Raw genomic sequence first — 18,208 nt, forward strand, 5'->3', positions numbered from 1 at the left:
TAAAGAGCGCGAAGCGCGCTCCCTATAGCGGGGGGAGGCTTAGACGTTTCATTAAACAAATTATTAGGGAAAGAAGACGATTCGTTGTGCTGTTCTCGACTCTGACTTAACCCTTGTCTGAATTCAGTTTCGCCCCCCCCCCCCCACGCAAAGCGCTGAAAGCTTTGACGTTTCATTACATTATCATTTTACCGACAATATCCTGACAGTGGAGGGGGGTGTCGCACCCCACACCCCCCCCCCTTTAGAGACCCACCTTGGTCAATTATCACCGGCTGACCACCCCCTTAAAAATGTCCACAATAACCATTGGATAACTATCTACAGAATAATCAAATAGGGGGGGGGGGTGATCGTTAGGCAGTTATATAAGGGGGAACTATCCCACGATTAGTTGCCCTATGGCGTAGTTCTTTTACAGGGTGGTTGTCTGGTTAGTTGTCCGGGTTATTTTGCCCTAGGTGGTAATTGCCCAGGGAGTATTTTCCAGGGGGTATAGCCCTATTTAAAAGTCGATAATAAACAATTACAATCTTAGGTTGTATCATAGTGAATACAGGTTTTTAGGTTATAGGTATATCTACAGGCATTAATCACACTCTAGCTCATATGTAACGGCTAATCAATCTATATGATACGCATTCATACAATGTCAAAAATATAATCTAATCAGTTGTGTAAGTTAATAAGTTAATGAGCAGGTATATCAACATTAAGATGGTTTTGTTATATTTTCATGATTGTATATAGTGAGTGAGATTATCAGAATGAGTACAAAGACTGAAATGTGATAGCACATTTTTAATACAAGGAAACGACGACTGTCGGGATTTGTTGCAATATTTGTTTTCAAAGTAAAAAATGTTAGGGGTTAATTAAGTATTTGTCTTTCAATACAAATATGAAAGTCGTCAGTATTCAAGATATGATAAAAACAGGAGGAAGTTATACAAGATCGAAAGCCAAGATAACAAAGAGCAAGGGACAAATATAATGAACAGGAAAAAACAGAAAATCCACGACCCACCCCCCCCCCTCCCCCAGGTATTGGACCACCCGATTAAATGCGTATTCGTCAATATGGAAAACAATAATCTTCCATGCTGCTTGTAAGTGTCGGCTTGCATGGTGATGTAGATATACAGTAGGCTTGCGGGTGCACCATGTGAGAGAGAGGGAGGATTGAGGAGTCCTGAAAAGGACTCTCGGTAATCTTTCTTAAGGGTTTGTAGTCCTGAATGAGGACTGTTGGTATAGTCTTGAAAAACCCTCAAGAAAGATTACCGAGAGTCCTTTTTAGGACTCCTCAATCCTCCCTCTCTCTCACATGGTGCACCCGCAAGCCTACTAAATAATCTTCCATTTGAAAAGATAATGTGACCTTGATCTGTAGACTTGCCCAGGAAACGACTGTCGGGTTTTGTTGCAATATTTGTTTTCAAAGTAAAAAATGTTAGGGGTTAATTAAGTATTTGTCTTTCATAAGTTAAGAAAAAAATGAAACGAAAGTGATATAACTGTTATAAAATATGAGTCATTAGATTTCTACATACATATCCGTTAAAGTATACTGCAAATACCGAGAAATACGAAGAAAATTTTCTGTGATTCATGTAGTTTCAAGATGATAATAACTTAATAAATTCATAAAACTTAGACAAATTGCACATAACATTTACACGTAGTTTCGTTACGAGGTCAAATTGGCATTATGCAAACTAAGTCCAGAATGACATTGGCAGCAAATAATCAAGAAAACAAATACTGAGTTGATTTAGATTTGATATAACATAGCATTTACTTATTCTTTTGTGACCCCCCCCCCCCTCCCAACAAAAAAGGGCGTTAACATTCAAAAGACAAAATCTTGAAACTGTCCGATGTTTCATTTTAATTATATGTCATCAAAATTACCGGCAGATACATTTTTTAAAGGTTTGAACAGTATACATTTACCTTTAAAGTCAAATATTTACTACAATACAATTTAAAGTCCAACACATGACTGTTATCAATTTAGTTATCAAGTCTGGAGTCCAGGTTCCCTAAACAAAGTTTATTCGTTGCTGATTACTACCTTTCACTATCTTTGTTTTCATTCAAGTATTAAAGCCAGATCTTAACGATTTCCGCTTATCTTACTATATATCCCCAAAAGTTTTCCCAAAATAAAAGATATGAAATAACGATAGAAACGGGTGGAAGTTAAACAAGATCGAAAGCCAAGATAACAGCGAGCAAATGACAAATATAATAACATTGAACAGTTAACATAAAATTCATGACCCCCCCCCCCCCAAGGTCTTGGACCGCCCCATTAAATGCGTGTCAACATGGAAACACTAATCTTCCATATAAAAAGATACGGTGACCTTGATCTTTAGATGGTAGACTTGCCCAGGAAACGACATCTGTCGCAATTTTTTGAAATACTCGTTTCCAAAATGAAAAAATGTATTAGGGTTGATTGTGTATTTTTCTTTCATAAGTTAAGAAAGAAAACATGAAACGAAAGTGAAATAACTGTTATAATATATGAGTCATTAGATTTCGACATACATATTCGTAAAAATATATCTGCAAATACCGAGAATTAAGAAGAAATATTTCTGTGGTTCTTGTAGTTTCAAGATGACAATGACTTAATAAATTCATAAAATTTAGACAAATTGCACATAACATTTATACGTAGTTTCGTACCGAGGTCACAGCATAGCTCTATTGGTAATTCGAAATGGTATTATCCAAACTAAGTCCAGAATAACAATGACAGCAAATAATCAAGAAAAAAAAAACACTTAGAGACAATTAAATAAATAAATAAATAAAACTTAGTTCATTTAGCTTTGTTCTAACAAAGCATTTTTTTTTTTAATCTCCCCCAACAAAAAAGGGCGTTAACATTCAAAACACAAAAGTTTGAAACTGTCTGATGTTTCATTTTAATTATGTCTTATCAAAATTAACGGCAGATACTTTTTTTAAAGGTTTGAAAAGTATACATTTACTTTTAAAGTCAAATATTCATTACAATACAATTTAAAATCCAACACGTTACTGTTATCAATAAAGTTATCAAGTCTGGAGTCCAAGTTCCCTAAACAAAGTTTATTCGCTGCTGATTATTACCTTTCACGATCCTTGTTTTCATTCAAATATTAAAGCCAGACCTTAACGATATTCGCTTATCTTACTACTTATCCCCAAAAGTTTCCCCAAAATCAAAGATATGAAATAACAATAACAATAACAAAAATCGCAAACCATTGCATTTATATAGGATGAATAGATATATGCAGTGGATCGATGTATACCATAAGCTAATGAGGAGAGCCTTAATAATATACAGAAGCTTTATTTCTTTTGGTGATCTCAGGCATTAGTTGACGGTTTTTTTATCTTTTGTTATCACATTTGATACCTTACTTCGTTTTCTTGTCTTTGTGTTACCCTTATACTCATGTATGTTCCTTGAAATGAAATGAAATAAAATAAAAGCTGAATTTTGGACGATTGGCAGGCGCTTCTTGTCATGTTTGATTACCTTAAATCTTTATCCTGTCGGATCCTGCTTATGATAAACATTAATTACAATGTTTTCAGTATTAATGTCGTAACCTTCATGTACCCTCACCCCATCATCATCATCATTATCATCATCATCATCATCATCATTGATCATCATCTTCTTCATCATGATTATCATTATGATCATCATTCTCAATTTCTCATCATTTATCATCTTCATCATTATCATCACCATCTTCACAACCTTCATCATCATCATCATCATCATCATTATAATTATCATCATCAACAACAACGACATCAACAACAACTTTCATCATAATCAAATAATCAGTTCTCTCTCTCGACATGCTCAATGTACAGTATGAGAGGAAATGCACTCTTGAATGAGTCATATATCACGGATCACTTCGATATGGAGTGGAAATCCATGCTAAAAAAAGTAGAATCCATTCTCAAAAGAATAACTCAAGCAAATACTTGAGTGAATTCCAATATAATTTGAAGTGGATTCAACTCCAAAAGGAAGTGAGCCCTAGAAGGACTCCTGAAAAGAATGAATGTCCATTCCTCTGCATTAACGAGAAATAAAACACAAAGGATTCAGCGACATGTGATGTATCAATCCGAAAATACCAAATGACCAAAGGATTTCTTTCGACTCAAACTGTTCTTTGTTCACGCCAAAAAATACGGTACCAAACAAAAATACTCGATGACGTCATTTTTATCACCAACGTCCAAACTTGTAAACACCACCCATTTGTATAGGTACTTAAAATAAGCCTACACACAGAATATGCCTATAATGAGTCACACTTGTACACAAATTACCAATTTGAGTTTAATCGTTTTTTATTTGAATTAGGAAAATAAATTAACATTTTTGAAATACCAAAACTGTAAAAAACACAGTCATTAAAACAGTTCTCGATAAAATTCAAGAAAATTCGAAACAATCTCCATGCTATAAACAATCGACCATTATTGCGGCTTATCGTGATACATAAAAATTATAAATTGGCTAGGATTATAGTAATATTACGAGATATTCTGCTATAAAATATAGGGACATTCCAGTGATATTGTATTGAGTATTACATCACAGAGCCAAATGTTTCTTTCGTTTTTGGTAGAGTTTTATAGAAGATAAAATACAACATGTGCTATATAAACTCCTTTCTTCATAACACACGTGTTTAATGCTGAATAATGCGTACATGTGCATTGAAGTTTCCCACGTTCGTATTCGATCATTAAAAAAAACTGTTATATAAACGAACAGGCCTACGTGAACAAACATCTTAATAATGTTTACTGTAAATCATGCGAGATGATCAACCTTTGCCACGTTGCAACTGCCACGTTTTAAATTTGGCACGAACGATGAGATATCCTAAAACAACTGATAAGCGATGCGCGTTTTGAAAAGTCAATCATGCCATTTGGAACGGTTAAAAATTGAAAAATAAAAAGCAAAAGACTGATTGGCGAGTCTAGCAAACAACGGCAAACTTGGAGTATTATTGCTTTGTTTTAAAATTCGGTTAACGAACCTTCGACTACAAGTCAAAGGCTATACATACAACCCATACTACATGTATACTGTATATTAAAAGACGAATTGACAAACTGACAAACTGACAAATAATTATTTACATTGAAAACTCAGAAAGGCAGGTGCATCGTGATACGAGTCCAGGTATACACTATACGCGTGCGAAGACCTTACATAATTATGTACAATATAGGTAATCAATCGTGACATTATAAAAAAATACATATTTCTATTAAAGTTGTTATAGTCCGAGTCGTAGTTACATGAAGAACTATTCTTCTCCTCCCGTAGTTTACGTTGGTTTAGTAATGTTGTAAGATCAGATATAAAGACTAATATTGAATTATAAGGGTTCTACATTTAAGATTATGGCAAATTTTCCAACGTTTTCTGCTCTGTTTTGAGTTTGATCCATCGTACTTTCAATTCCAATTATTATCTAATGCGTATAGATTAAAAAGCCCATTGCATTGAGATGAATATGTTGTTCTAAATGGAATTCAAGAAAAAAAATCAATAAATATGGTACACCCAATGATTATTACCAGTAATATCCAAATATAATCATAACTGCAATATCAAAAAATACGATGATATGCTGATGCCTACTGTCTGTTGCATTATTAAAATTTGGTCACTCTTATTATAACGCAGCTGCTTAGATGGAAATATTGGTAGAAGAATTAGTGGTAGTTGTAATTATGGGAATAGTAGTAGTAGTAGTAGTAGTAGTAGTAGTAGTAGTAGTAGTAGTAGTAGTAGTAGTATTGGTGGTGGTGGTAATATTTATAGTACTGTAGAATTGTAAACATAAATATGATCTTCCACATTGAAGGCAACATCTTTATGATGAGTCAGTATCAATAGAATATTCCCCTTATAATGTCCTGGAAGATATGTCGCCCTACGATTGCATTTACCCCATTTGTTTCTGAAAACTCACATACACCTGTACATGTATTTGAAAGTGGCTAAAGCCATCATGCCTAGATGGCAAAATAACGACACCACAGCAAAAATAATCTCTTCATGTATTCATACGGTATTTCAGTCTCAAGTGTCGCGTCAAGGGCTGCCGTGCCAGTCGCTGACGCAGTCATGCGTCAGGAAACATGCGTCAGGAAACTGGCGCCTCGAGTGCAACGGTTATTAGGGAGTAGGACAGGAGAGATATGTTTCTGTTCCTTGCAATAGCGTTTGCTCAGTGTCCACTCGGATCTTTCGTCACTCCCTCTAACCCATGTCGTATAGGGAGTTCGATAGAAAATATATCTGTTTCTTGTAATAAAGTTTATTTAGGTGTCTGCTTGAATCTTTCGTGACGCACTCAAACACATGTCATGAGTTTCCTCGTCTGCGGCGGTGTGTCTTGGATCAGGTGCTCTGTCAACGACGACGGCATCATGTCCTGGTACGACCACGCATTCGATGGCGGTTTCGAGCTGATTGCCTTAACCTTTTGTCCATGCAAGTTTTTACCTCTGCTCATCCAACAGTAACACGATAAAACCGTTATCACGATTGAGATCAGCATGACAATGATGACGATGACGATTAGGAGAACGACGTCCGTCGAAGTCAACGAGTGATAGTAAGGAATTATGGACTCCTGTTTATAAGATTTGGGAATACTTGATGGGTCAAAGTCATGCTTCGTAGTATCAATATATACCCCCGATGCTTGGTCCTTACTATCGTATGCATTTGTTGAAGTAAATTGTACCCCGGACTTTGCTGACGTCTCAATTTTTGAAGGATCGAATAGTATGTCGGGTCTCATAGGTCTAGCTTCAAACAGAGGAGGGGCTTCGGTACTTCGGAAAAGAGGAATAGTTGACGGGACCACGTCGAGATAGGCTTCATCTGTGGAGAAACAAAGCAACAAACAAAATGTTATTAATGTGTTGCTCAATGTTATTATCATGAAGATCGTTTTTCCCATTGGAGATAATACTATTGTACAAGGATACAAGCGCCTCGTTCATATTATGGTAATATCTTCATTTCCAAGGAGTACTTGGTTTTTAAGGAAGCTTGTCAGCCTCATTATGATTTATTTTTTCCCAAGCAATATTTTAGAGATTCTGTGAGTTTTAGTGTCGTTTCCCCAATTCTTCACCTACCGTTATTATTCTGGTTTTCCGGTGCCGGTTGTCTCCTACCATTCATCTCTGCACGTTGCGCTGTTCTGTCCACGGTAGAGGTATGTACCGTGCGGCCTCTATGTCGCCTGGCCGCGGCAGCGCTGCGGTGCCGATCTGCGGTTACAACCCGCGAATGCACAACGCCGACCGCATCGGCACCAGGTAGCGGTGAGCACTGGTGGTCAATGTGGAGCCCCTGTCGCTGGCAGTCGACTACGCGGGCTGTTCGGGCGTAGAGGCGGTCGGGGAAGCAATAGGAGCATCGTTGGCAGGAAAGCGTTGTAGGATCGAAGTACTCGCCTGTTGGATTTGAAACAAAATCAGTTAATGTAACAACCAAACAACAACCTTTTTCTGATGGATGGCTTGCATTGGCTTTCCCTAATTTGCCATGTCTGCATGGCTTTATACGTTATACTAGTATCAAGCTTTTAAAATTGTGTAGGGCTTTGGAGGTTGGAAACCGTATGATCAGCAATGGCAAGAATAAATAATGATAAGATTTCAAAAAATGTCAAGAAATCCCGGCGACATATAAAAGAAAAAGTATAACCAGGGAGTTGGAATTCTCTGGTATAACTTGAATTCCTTTCCTATTTACCGGCGGGTGTTTGTAATTTCTCATTTCATAACTTCGCAAATCACTATAGGCTATCATAATGAACTAAACGGTTTACTCATTTCTGCTATTTTGAGTAATAAATAGAATTAAGCGAGCAATAACAGTAACTATGTCTATACATTTTAATATCTGTCCAAATGGGCTCATGACGTGAGTCATCCATTACAACATAATGATGATGACATAATTATATACAGCCCTGATATTCGAGTGGCATTGAGACGAGTTATCATCAGGCGTGGTTATCATCCCAATTATACGCCAGGCACACACAACATCGAGAACGATACACAAGTGCTACCCACCCGTGTCCATGAACTTCTGAAATGGACCCAAATGGCGTATCGCACCTTTTCTGAAATGAACCTAATGGCGTATGTATCGCACATTTTCCGAAATTGACCCTAAAAGGCGTATCACACATTTTAAATTTAAACACCTCTAAATTGTTATAATTGGCTTTGAAAACATTGACGCAAATTGCTCAAGGTACTATTTCACTGAATACTAACCCTAACCCTATACCAATAAAAGATCAAAGTGTTTTAATCTAAAAGATACAACTACCGGAACGAAACATATGAACCTGAATACGTCGACCACGCCGTATAGCTGTAAAGGACACCATTTCGACGCTTGGACGCGGGTGCGAAGCCAGTCATGTTGGGAGTGCCCCCCCCCCCCCCGGACACAACACCAACTACTGTTGGTTTGGCGGTGTGATTGACTGAGGTGTAATATAAGGTACTGTGAAGTAAATTAAACTACTTACCAAACGGGCAATGTTCCATACACACAGTATCTGATATGGGACTACACTCTTTCACCATGCCTACACTCTGGCAAGTTTGACAAGGTTTGCAGCTGGCCGTTGCACTTACTGTAGTTGAAAATGTGCCTGTTGAAAGATAAGGAAGATATTTGATGTAAAGAGGATTTAGGCCAATGTATAAGATTACCATAGAGTATTTGTATATTTTATACGTACATATTATTTATCACAAGAAAATAGCGAAATGGGTATTCCCCCCCCCCCCCTCCCAATTGAAAGCGGAAAACTGCTTTAGAAGGATGAAAGGTGTGAAGGAATGGTGGGACGGGAGAATGAAAGCATTGAAAAACGGGGGGGGGGGGGGATTCAGAATGACATAACCCCCTTACCGCCCCCTGCTCTGTCGATTCACTCCCTCGCATTACATCCATCGATCGGTGCGGCAGTGCCCCCTCCCCACCCCTCCTCATAACATTACACTTCCACTTATAACACTGTCACGATTTGCTCGAATTCACATAGGCCTAGTTCAAGCCTGAGGTTTAGTAGGGATTTTCATCTGTGATCAAGAGTAACTACTCCGCATTTAATGACGATTGATTAAAACGTTTCCAAAAGCAGTAATTACCCATATCACAGAGTCCACAGACGGTGTTTTTAGTGGGCGAGCAGGGCTGAACTACCCCGTAGCCTGGCGGACAGGAGTCACATACTCGACATGACGAGATACCGTTCCCCTCATCATTGAGGACGGCGTAGTGATTCAGCGGGCAAGACGTGATGGGCTGCAAAGACAAACATGGATATTAGACATTAAAATCCCCCCAAAAAAAAACAATAAAGGGAGATACAAAATACAATAAAAAAGAAGCGGTAGGAGAAAGGGCAGAAAAACAAGGCATATATTCAGTGACCGACATAAATGCACAAGATACAATATATCCCCCTCCTTTAAAAACATGCCCTATTATGTATGGGTTTTTCCCGAATTGTGCCCCACTTTTCCAAAAATCCTTGACCTCTCCCTGGGCTCACTGGCTTAAATAGAATTTAAAAAGAAGGGCACAAAAGGCTTTTAGCAGGATACATCAAGTGAAGATGGAATTTGGGATAGATCCACATTAAGGACCTCGAGCATTCCGAACACGGTAAGAACGCACGAACTCCCCCCCCCCCCCCCCCACCCACACACACATACAATGACCACCACCCCCGCCACCACAGTCTCCGCCTAATGGCAAACCCATGCATAACCAGAGCGAGTGCCAGGATCCGCTATTGAAAGAGTAAGATGAGAAGAGAAGGATGCGGAAAGAGTGGAATATCCCGTTTCAAAGAAGCAGGAAGTTAGAGATTAATGAGGAGATCGAGCAAGTGAAAGAATGAAGAAGAACAACAACGCATATATAATAAAGAGGACACTAAAAAACGAACATCACAATGGGGAATATTGATGAAGACAGACAGAATGACTAAGGATCGAGAAACAAAGAAGTCGAGATGCACATGACTCGGAGTGACTCATACCCACGCGAATACACGAGTGCTATTACACAGCGATTACCGTGTGCACGCACAGTCATGATAGGGCGAGCCATGGTTAAATCAATTTACAAAATGTTTTAAGAATTTGTATTCACATCTCTACAACAATCGTTGCTTGCAATTGACCCCGAAGCTCGTCACTTGTCAGATAAAGCATAAAGCAATAGGCCTACAATATATGCAAATTTCGTTCTGATAGCTGACAAATAATGGCTTGTAACGTGTTAGTGAATACTACCAGGCTCGGCTGGGGAGCAGGTTCGATAAATTTGAATGCATTTGTGAACACCTATTCAGCGAGTCTAAAATGGTATAGATCTATGTACTTTTTTCATTTAAAGACCATCTGATTAATAAAAAGTTTAAAAAATCATGACGACGGCGAATAGAACATGAAGTATAAGTATAACAATCCATGACATCTAATTTGATTAGCTTTAATATTTGAAAGTGTCAACTGTGATAGAGCTTAGCAACACGATTGAGTTTGATATAAACAATCAATGATTAAAACAAAAGAACAAAAATTCCAGCTAATTAATGCTTACCACTTTCGCTGACAAAACCATCTCCACTGCAACGGATGTCAGCAGGGCGGCCGCGGCGATATACCAGTCTTGAATCCTCATTTTTGCTATGTACTATTTCACGTCAAAACGAAACAAGAGAAACTGTAGACACTCGCGATACGTTTACTCTGCATGTAGCTCGTAACGATTGTGAGACGACTCGACGTAAGCATTTACCTTTATATGATCTGGAATAGTAACGACAAAGGAATGCATGTACACTGTTCTACATGCCTGGTACAAAGTGTCCTTTGTCCCCGTGTATTTTGAATGTAAACACGCACGCGCCCGTGCTACACGCATTGCGTCATCTTTCTCATGGGGGGTTTCCCCGAATTTTTGGCACTTCGCTATGCGTGCATAACACACGGAGTGTTATTGTACTCGTGATTCCAACCGCGACGTCAAAACCCGGGCGAGCTATTTATAGAATTATTTCGCAATAGCCTCCGATTCGGATTTTTCCTCTTCTACCTGTTAAACAAATACCAATGAAGGTAATTGATTAATGAAATACAAAGCGATGAAGGCGTCATCTGTTCTCTCATAGGGGATGGAGAGGAGTGGAAAATTGCAACAGCGGGGACAATTTCATGAAAGTCCCGAAATATCAGGGCGTTGCGCGATACTGAGGATAAGTTGGAAATTTCCAAGGGTAGGGGTGATGATGAAACACTTTCCATGACTAGGTCCAGTGGCGTAGACAGGTTCGTACACCTGGGGGGGATGACTCAGGGGCGGATCTAGCTTTTTGCTAAGGGGGGGATTGACCAATAATGACGATGCGGAGCATCGTCCACGAGCCGCGAAGCGGCGAGCCGATTTTTTTTGGGGTGTTTATTTTAACCCCGTAAGTGATGTTTTCCTGGCATCTATTAACACAATGGAGACCATAAAAAGCAGTGCATGATAACGTCTTTTTAAATCAAGTAACAGTTAAATACACAGTTATATCCAGAGTTATCATGTGTTGAATATCTTCTCACAATATTTGCACTTGAAAGGGTTTCTCTCCAGCGTGCGTTCTTTTTTCTTTCTTTTTTCTTTTTTTTTTTCCTTTTTTTTTCCTTTTTTGTTTTGTTTGTTTTTTTGGGCCGCCCAAGGGGGGGTTAAACCCCCTAAACCCCCCCGTAGATCCGCACCTGTTTAATCTTGTGGTTATCTTGTGGTTTCCAAACCACAAGATAACCACAAAATACTTGTAAGATTTTCTTTTTTTTACCGTCTGAATTGGCTTTCACCGTGTGAATGCGGCTAATAATAAACACAATTACAATAATGATGAGGATTATTATTATCATCATCATCATAAGTATTATTGTTATTAATATTATAATTGTTATCATTATTATTATTACTATTATTATCATCATTATGACTTATTAAGTAAGCAAATATCATTCCCCAAAACCTGGGGGGGGGGGATGATTGTACATGCCATCCCCCCCACCTTGTGAGGTGGGGGGATGCATCCCCCTCATCCCCCCCGTTGTCTACGCCCCTGACTATGTCTAATCATGAACCCACAACATGAACCTACTACAAAAGCTCATGATATAATGAAGGATTTTAGGCAATACATTATGAGGTGTGGAATGATTGTGACAAGCATAGCTAATGGATCATCTAGAATCATATACACGATTATCAACATCTAACCTTCACATTATAAACTAGGCCGCAAGGTAATGAATGATGAAATCAACATAGGCACACCCAAACACAGTCACTTTGTTAAATGTGAAGCTTTCTCTCTTGTATATTGCACAATGCTCTTCATTTTGTCCACATCAGTGATAATCTGCATATAAGCAAAGAAAAATAAAGGATTTTAATAGTAAGAAATAAAAATGTAATTATTATGTTCGAATTAGTAACAAGTTTATCCTTGTCATCTATCTGTGTTGGGCGAGCGCACCACACTGATGGTCATTGAAGTAAAATGTGCTTACTTGTATATAACAGAGAACTGCAGCGCAGAATCATGTGATCGGTGGGGGGGGGGGGGGTAAAATTATTTTTGTTATATAAAGTTTTTTTTAATTTTTTTTACCAGACATGATCTTACGAGTATATACGTGAAGAAACATGAACCACGTGTATAGGCACGATCGAGTGCCAAGGACGGAAGGAAGCAAGTCAAAGGGCAAACATTTTGTAATGCAGAGGGAGGATGAGTCAGCAAGGGAAAGTGAACATTTCCAGATTTTTCGAGAGATTGCAGAAAGAGGAAATGTAGAAGAGGAAAAGAGGAGACCTGTTGATCCGGGGAACCGTGTGGAGTCACATGGATACACTGCGTGGGGTTAGGGATATGTTTAGGTTTTGACCCCCAAGTTTCCTGGATGACCCTTTTTAAGCGGAAGAACAGCGAAGGGGGGGGGGGCTGCCCCTCTTGCTACTCCCCTTAGACTTTGAATGAGCTAGAAAGCGAAAGTCGTTCATATTTCCAGGGTGTGTATATACATGTTGTATTAGACACTAATACATGTTTATGTTTTCATGAGGGTGGGAACATCCTGGAGGAAAGGACAGAGACTCATAGAATTATATGTAATGAATAAAATCATATGACCTGAAACCGTCGAAAATGATAGCCAGGCCAATGGGAAAATCAGCAAGTTTAAAGTTAATATCAAACAAATGAAGACATGAGATATTTCATTCCTCATGTCTTGTTCTTCCTAAGCTTAATGCAAAGTGAGTGAAAGAGCCTTTGATATCATTTTTGTATGAATCAGGGCCTTGGATTTCAAATGTCAAATAATGGTTATGAGATGTGTAGGCCTATATAGTGTGGTACGAAAGTAAGGGATAGAAAATGCACTGCGCTTGTTTAAACAAAAACCAGAATATGACAATATTTGAAGTACATAAATGTTACTTGGAACACCGATATAATGTAGGTATCCATGGTTGGAAAGATGGGTGACAAGGATGATGATACAGGTTGCTTCAGATGGGGCTTGTAAGAGGGAGGTGGAGAGGGAGGTGGAGAGGGAGAGAGAGAGAGAGAGAGAGAGAGAGAGAGAGAGGAGAGAGAGAGAGAGAGAGAGAGCACTTGAAGCACAGCCATGACGGACATGGGGGGGGGGGGGGAGAAAGGGAAGGAGAGAGGGGAGAGACAGATACTCGGAGAAGGGGAAGGAGAGATAGAGAGAGAGAGAGAGAGAGAGAGAGAAAGAAAGAGAGGATGAGGGAAATGGGAAAGTAGCAGAGGGAGAGTAGGAGAGATAGAGAGAGAGAGAGAGAGAGAGAGGGAGAGAGAGAGAGAGAGAGATGGATGGATAAGTGGATTTAGGTAATTTTCTTTCTTCAAGCATTCAGACTATTCCTTGTCGTGATTAAAGTAAATTAGAATTTTGTGTCAAAGTCTATTGTTATTACTTGCCCGGATCATGTTGCACTCTGTCAGGTCAATGCTTTTTTTAAAATATATCTTTCAATATCTTGTTCAGTTTTATTGTTATGATAAATTTTAATAATGATAAGAGAACAATTCTCGTAGTGCACGTTTTTAAATCAAACCTGTAAAGATGAAACAAGTTGCTTTTTAATTGCCATGTTTGCACGGTCTATCTGTTTCGATGGTTTTGGGAAAATCCAAATCCGTAATATTCACAAGAATAAATGAGTGAACGCTTCAGTATAGCAAAACAGGACTTTAACATTATGTGGTATTCTATCTGAAACCATACTTCAAATGCACGTCATCTTTTGCGGTTACAAGTTTTGATATGATGCCAAAGTAATCTGACATTAATTTCTAAGGACCGAGACTAGACTAGATAATTGCATAAATTGCATAAAATAAAATAAAATATCAAAAAATAATGAAAACAGTGCATGTTGATGAGTGGAGAGAATAATTCTCTTGTACTAACGATAATTTAAATAATAAACAAGTTATCATCCCCTCATGGACTCTTTCACACAGTATGCATTTCAAACACCATTCTCGACGTTTTCTTAGAGACTAGTTCACCAAGGTGATAGATAAGTTTATATAAAAACAAACAAACATACCAAAATATCACAATATCCTGCCACATAATTCATGGTAAAAAAATAACAACAACAAACAAACAGAAAAACCCGAAGCTATACGAATGACACATTCAATAGGTAATACTAATACACTCAGTTGTGATATAACTTTACACATGTAATGGTCAACAGGTTCCATCGTAATTTTGTTTAAAACATCAAGAAGTGGTTCTCTATAAACGTAACAAAAATGGATTAATTTCTTTTTGGGGGACTAAATATGTGTTGAATAGACCTGTTCACAGTAAAATTATTCAAATGTTCCGCATGACTCTACTAAAATGATTTAAGCTTGTAGGAGGCCTGACACAACAAGAATACATTTAATGAGTTTTCAAACACAATAACTCTGGGCAAATGAATGCAACACTTCGTTTATAGTTTGGTCGTGCTGTAGAAATGTCCATGAATTTCAACGGACATACATCAAACATAAATTTATATGTAGGCTATAATGATAATTTAATGAATTAAACGAGCATACAACGTTAAAAATATTAGTCATTAGTCAATATATCAATGACTCAGCCTAAATACACTTATCTCATACCTAATGCTCGATATAATTATGATTAAATGCTTTTGTACACTATTTCGTCACTATCAGTGGTATATTATCATATCTAAATGGAGATTACAGAATAAAATGAATATAACAAATAATACAAGACAACCGCCAAATAATTGTGCCTCACCAACCTGACCAAATTGTCTGAATATTCTCAAAAAGTATCCCTGACCCAAGTTTGATGCGCTTTATTTGTGACAGCAAGGTCATGCAGGTGAACTTTATCAAATGACTTCAAACGACCTATGAACTTATCATGTGACCCCCGACATCACCATATTAAAGTAAAGATCTCCAAAATGCATCGGCGACACAAATTTACTCACAATACAATCAACAGTTGTGAATTTTGTCACAAGAGAGTCTTACTTGTAAACTGTAATATATAACCTCAAACGAACTTTGACCTTAGCATGTGACCCTTGACAACATCAGTGTGGAGGTCCCCCGAATGCATATGTGACCCATGTTTGGTCACAATAGGACTGACAATTGCAAAGTTACTTGTCACAAGAGAATCTTGCAGGTAAACTGTAACATTTTTTAACATGCGACGGACGGACGACGTTCGGACCCCTTTGTCTCGCCTCAAACTAGCTTCAGTGGGTCAGACAACACATCATTTATATTGATAATTTATATTATTATCATGCAGTATTTAGCCCTTGATGCTGTTGTAAACAAAAACGTCAAAATATATATTAAGAAGTTTGTCATCCAATTATCACTGAACTTTGATTTTCCCCGGAAATCCCCTTCATGAGAACAACAAAAGTCTGGCCTATATTAAACCCAGGTATTGTGCATTCACTCTGTACCGGTTCCGCATACAAATATTCTTTGTTCTTTTCATTCTAAAAATAAAGTTTTCAGGCATGGGTGAACAGAGCACATAATACATCATACATGTAGAATGAGTCGACGAATTCCGTGGTACACAATTATACTTCTTTGTGTAGTAGTGAACCCCTACAGAGTTATATAACTCGTGCATTTACACAATAAGTTGATGTAAACTATACATACGAGGTAGATATTTTGGACCCAGTTCGTGCAATTTCTATGCTCCATTTTTTGGTTTACAATATTCAAGAACTGAATACATCTTAGTCTTTTCCGGCAATAGAACCTTAAAAAAAAAACTCATTTAGAATTTCAGGATCCAACTTATTTCAATAGCTGGTATAAGCCTATACAGGTGCAACTATAGAAGGGGGGTATGCTTCGTTATCGAAAAGGTGACCGCGAAACAAGCTATAGTCAAAATATGAACTCGAATCTTTTGGGGTAATTTGGAAGCCGGATTTACATGGATTTATTTCCTTTGACCAATTGTACAAGTATGTTTGCCTGAAGGAATCATGGTACAAAAATCCTGTAACCGGTTTATTGTCATAGTTTTTGTGTGTAAATAACTCCTTGAAATAAACGAACTGTTGAGAGAAGATTAGGACATAAAAGAAGTAAATCGCATCAAATTGCATAAATAGACAATAAGAAAAAATAACGATTCCAAGTGCGATTTGGAATATAAACAAGGTAAGGAAGAAAAATTGACCTCAAAATATTAAAATTGACAAACTGAAAAGAAAAAATTAGATAGACATTGATGGAAAAACATAAAAAGAGCACGCACAAAAGTATCTCAATAAGGCCTAAAAAAAAGAAGATGTTTTATTGTTCTGTGCGACCGACCCAAAAATTTTGAAATCTACGGTCTGCTTTTTGTTTATAATTTCTTTTTTAACCGTTTTTTAAAGAAAAAAAGATTAGAGCATTCAAAACTGAGAAATATTAGCCCAAAGAGGGAGACAAAAAAAAGTTTGAAAAAAAGAAAGATTTCCAACCGACCGACCCATGTTTTGGCACCTAAAGGGCAATACAACATCTTTTTTGTTTATAGGCCTAATAGAGTGTGAGGGTGTCATTTATTTTCTCTACACTCTTAGAAAAAAGGGTGCAAAATAAGAGTTTGCACCCTTTACATAAAAATGAACCCTATTGAAGGAAAAACGGTTTAAAAAAGGGTACAATATAAGATTTTGCACCCTTCCCACAAAAATGAACCCTATCGACCAAAAAGGGTGCAAAATAAAAGTTTGCATATTGCATGCATATTCATGATTACTTTCCACGTGTTCACATAAAAATACATTTATCATGATTTGTTAAGCAAATAATTATGACAATGCACATCAATGTTGTGATTTGTATTTTCCTTTGGCAATCATTAACCAATAGATTATTTTGTCTGATCATGTTACAAGTACATTCACGTTTTAGTAATAAATATATTGATTATATGACTACTAACCAAGAAACATCATGCATGTTTAATATGTATTTGTGTACGAGCATATTTTACCAGTATTCCTCGATGATGGGTGCAGGATTACACCCATTAAAGGGTGTGGGATTGAACCCCTAAAGGTGCTGCTATTACATCGGTTTGCACCCCTAATGGAGCAGGATTGAACCTTTAATGGTACTAACATGTCTCCTAAAAGGTGCAATCTGGCACCCTCTTAAAGGGTGCAGGATTGAACCCATAACTGTGCTGCTAGTGCTGCATCGGTTTGCACCCCTATAGGTGCAGGAATGAACCATAAAGGGTACTATTTCCCCTAAAAGGTTCAATCTGGCACCCTTTTAAAGGGTGCAGGATTGCACCTTTAAAAAGGGTGCAGGATTTAACCCCTAAAGGTGCTGCTATTGTTGCATCGGTTTGCACCCTTAAAGGTGCACACTTGCACCATTTTTTCTTAGTGTGTAACGTAATTATAATTAGCAAAAATATTAGCAAAATAGAGCAACATAAACCCCTCTTATAAGTGTTGGGGGCCCCAAATTAAATT

General features: G+C 37.8%; 1 protein-coding gene across 1 annotated transcript; it reads right to left on the reverse strand.

Moving 5' to 3' along the window:
- Positions 1–4,353: 4,353 nt before the first annotated feature.
- Positions 4,354–10,910, reverse strand: LOC115922198. The gene is made up of 5 exons (XM_030980542.1): positions 10,718–10,910; positions 9,253–9,409; positions 8,625–8,750; positions 7,210–7,530; positions 4,354–6,949 (listed from the first exon to the last, which is right to left on the reverse strand). Exons 1-5 carry the CDS (start codon positions 10,796–10,798, stop codon positions 6,414–6,416), a joined length of 1,221 nt encoding a protein of 406 aa, XP_030836402.1. The 5' UTR covers positions 10,799–10,910; the 3' UTR covers positions 4,354–6,413.
- Between the last annotated feature and the right edge of the window lie 7,298 nt (positions 10,911–18,208).

This window comes from Strongylocentrotus purpuratus, unplaced genomic scaffold, assembly GCF_000002235.5.
Source record: "Strongylocentrotus purpuratus isolate Spur 01 unplaced genomic scaffold, Spur_5.0 spur5_scaffold_11, whole genome shotgun sequence".
In the NCBI taxonomy this organism is placed as follows: domain Eukaryota; kingdom Metazoa; phylum Echinodermata; class Echinoidea; order Camarodonta; family Strongylocentrotidae; genus Strongylocentrotus; species Strongylocentrotus purpuratus.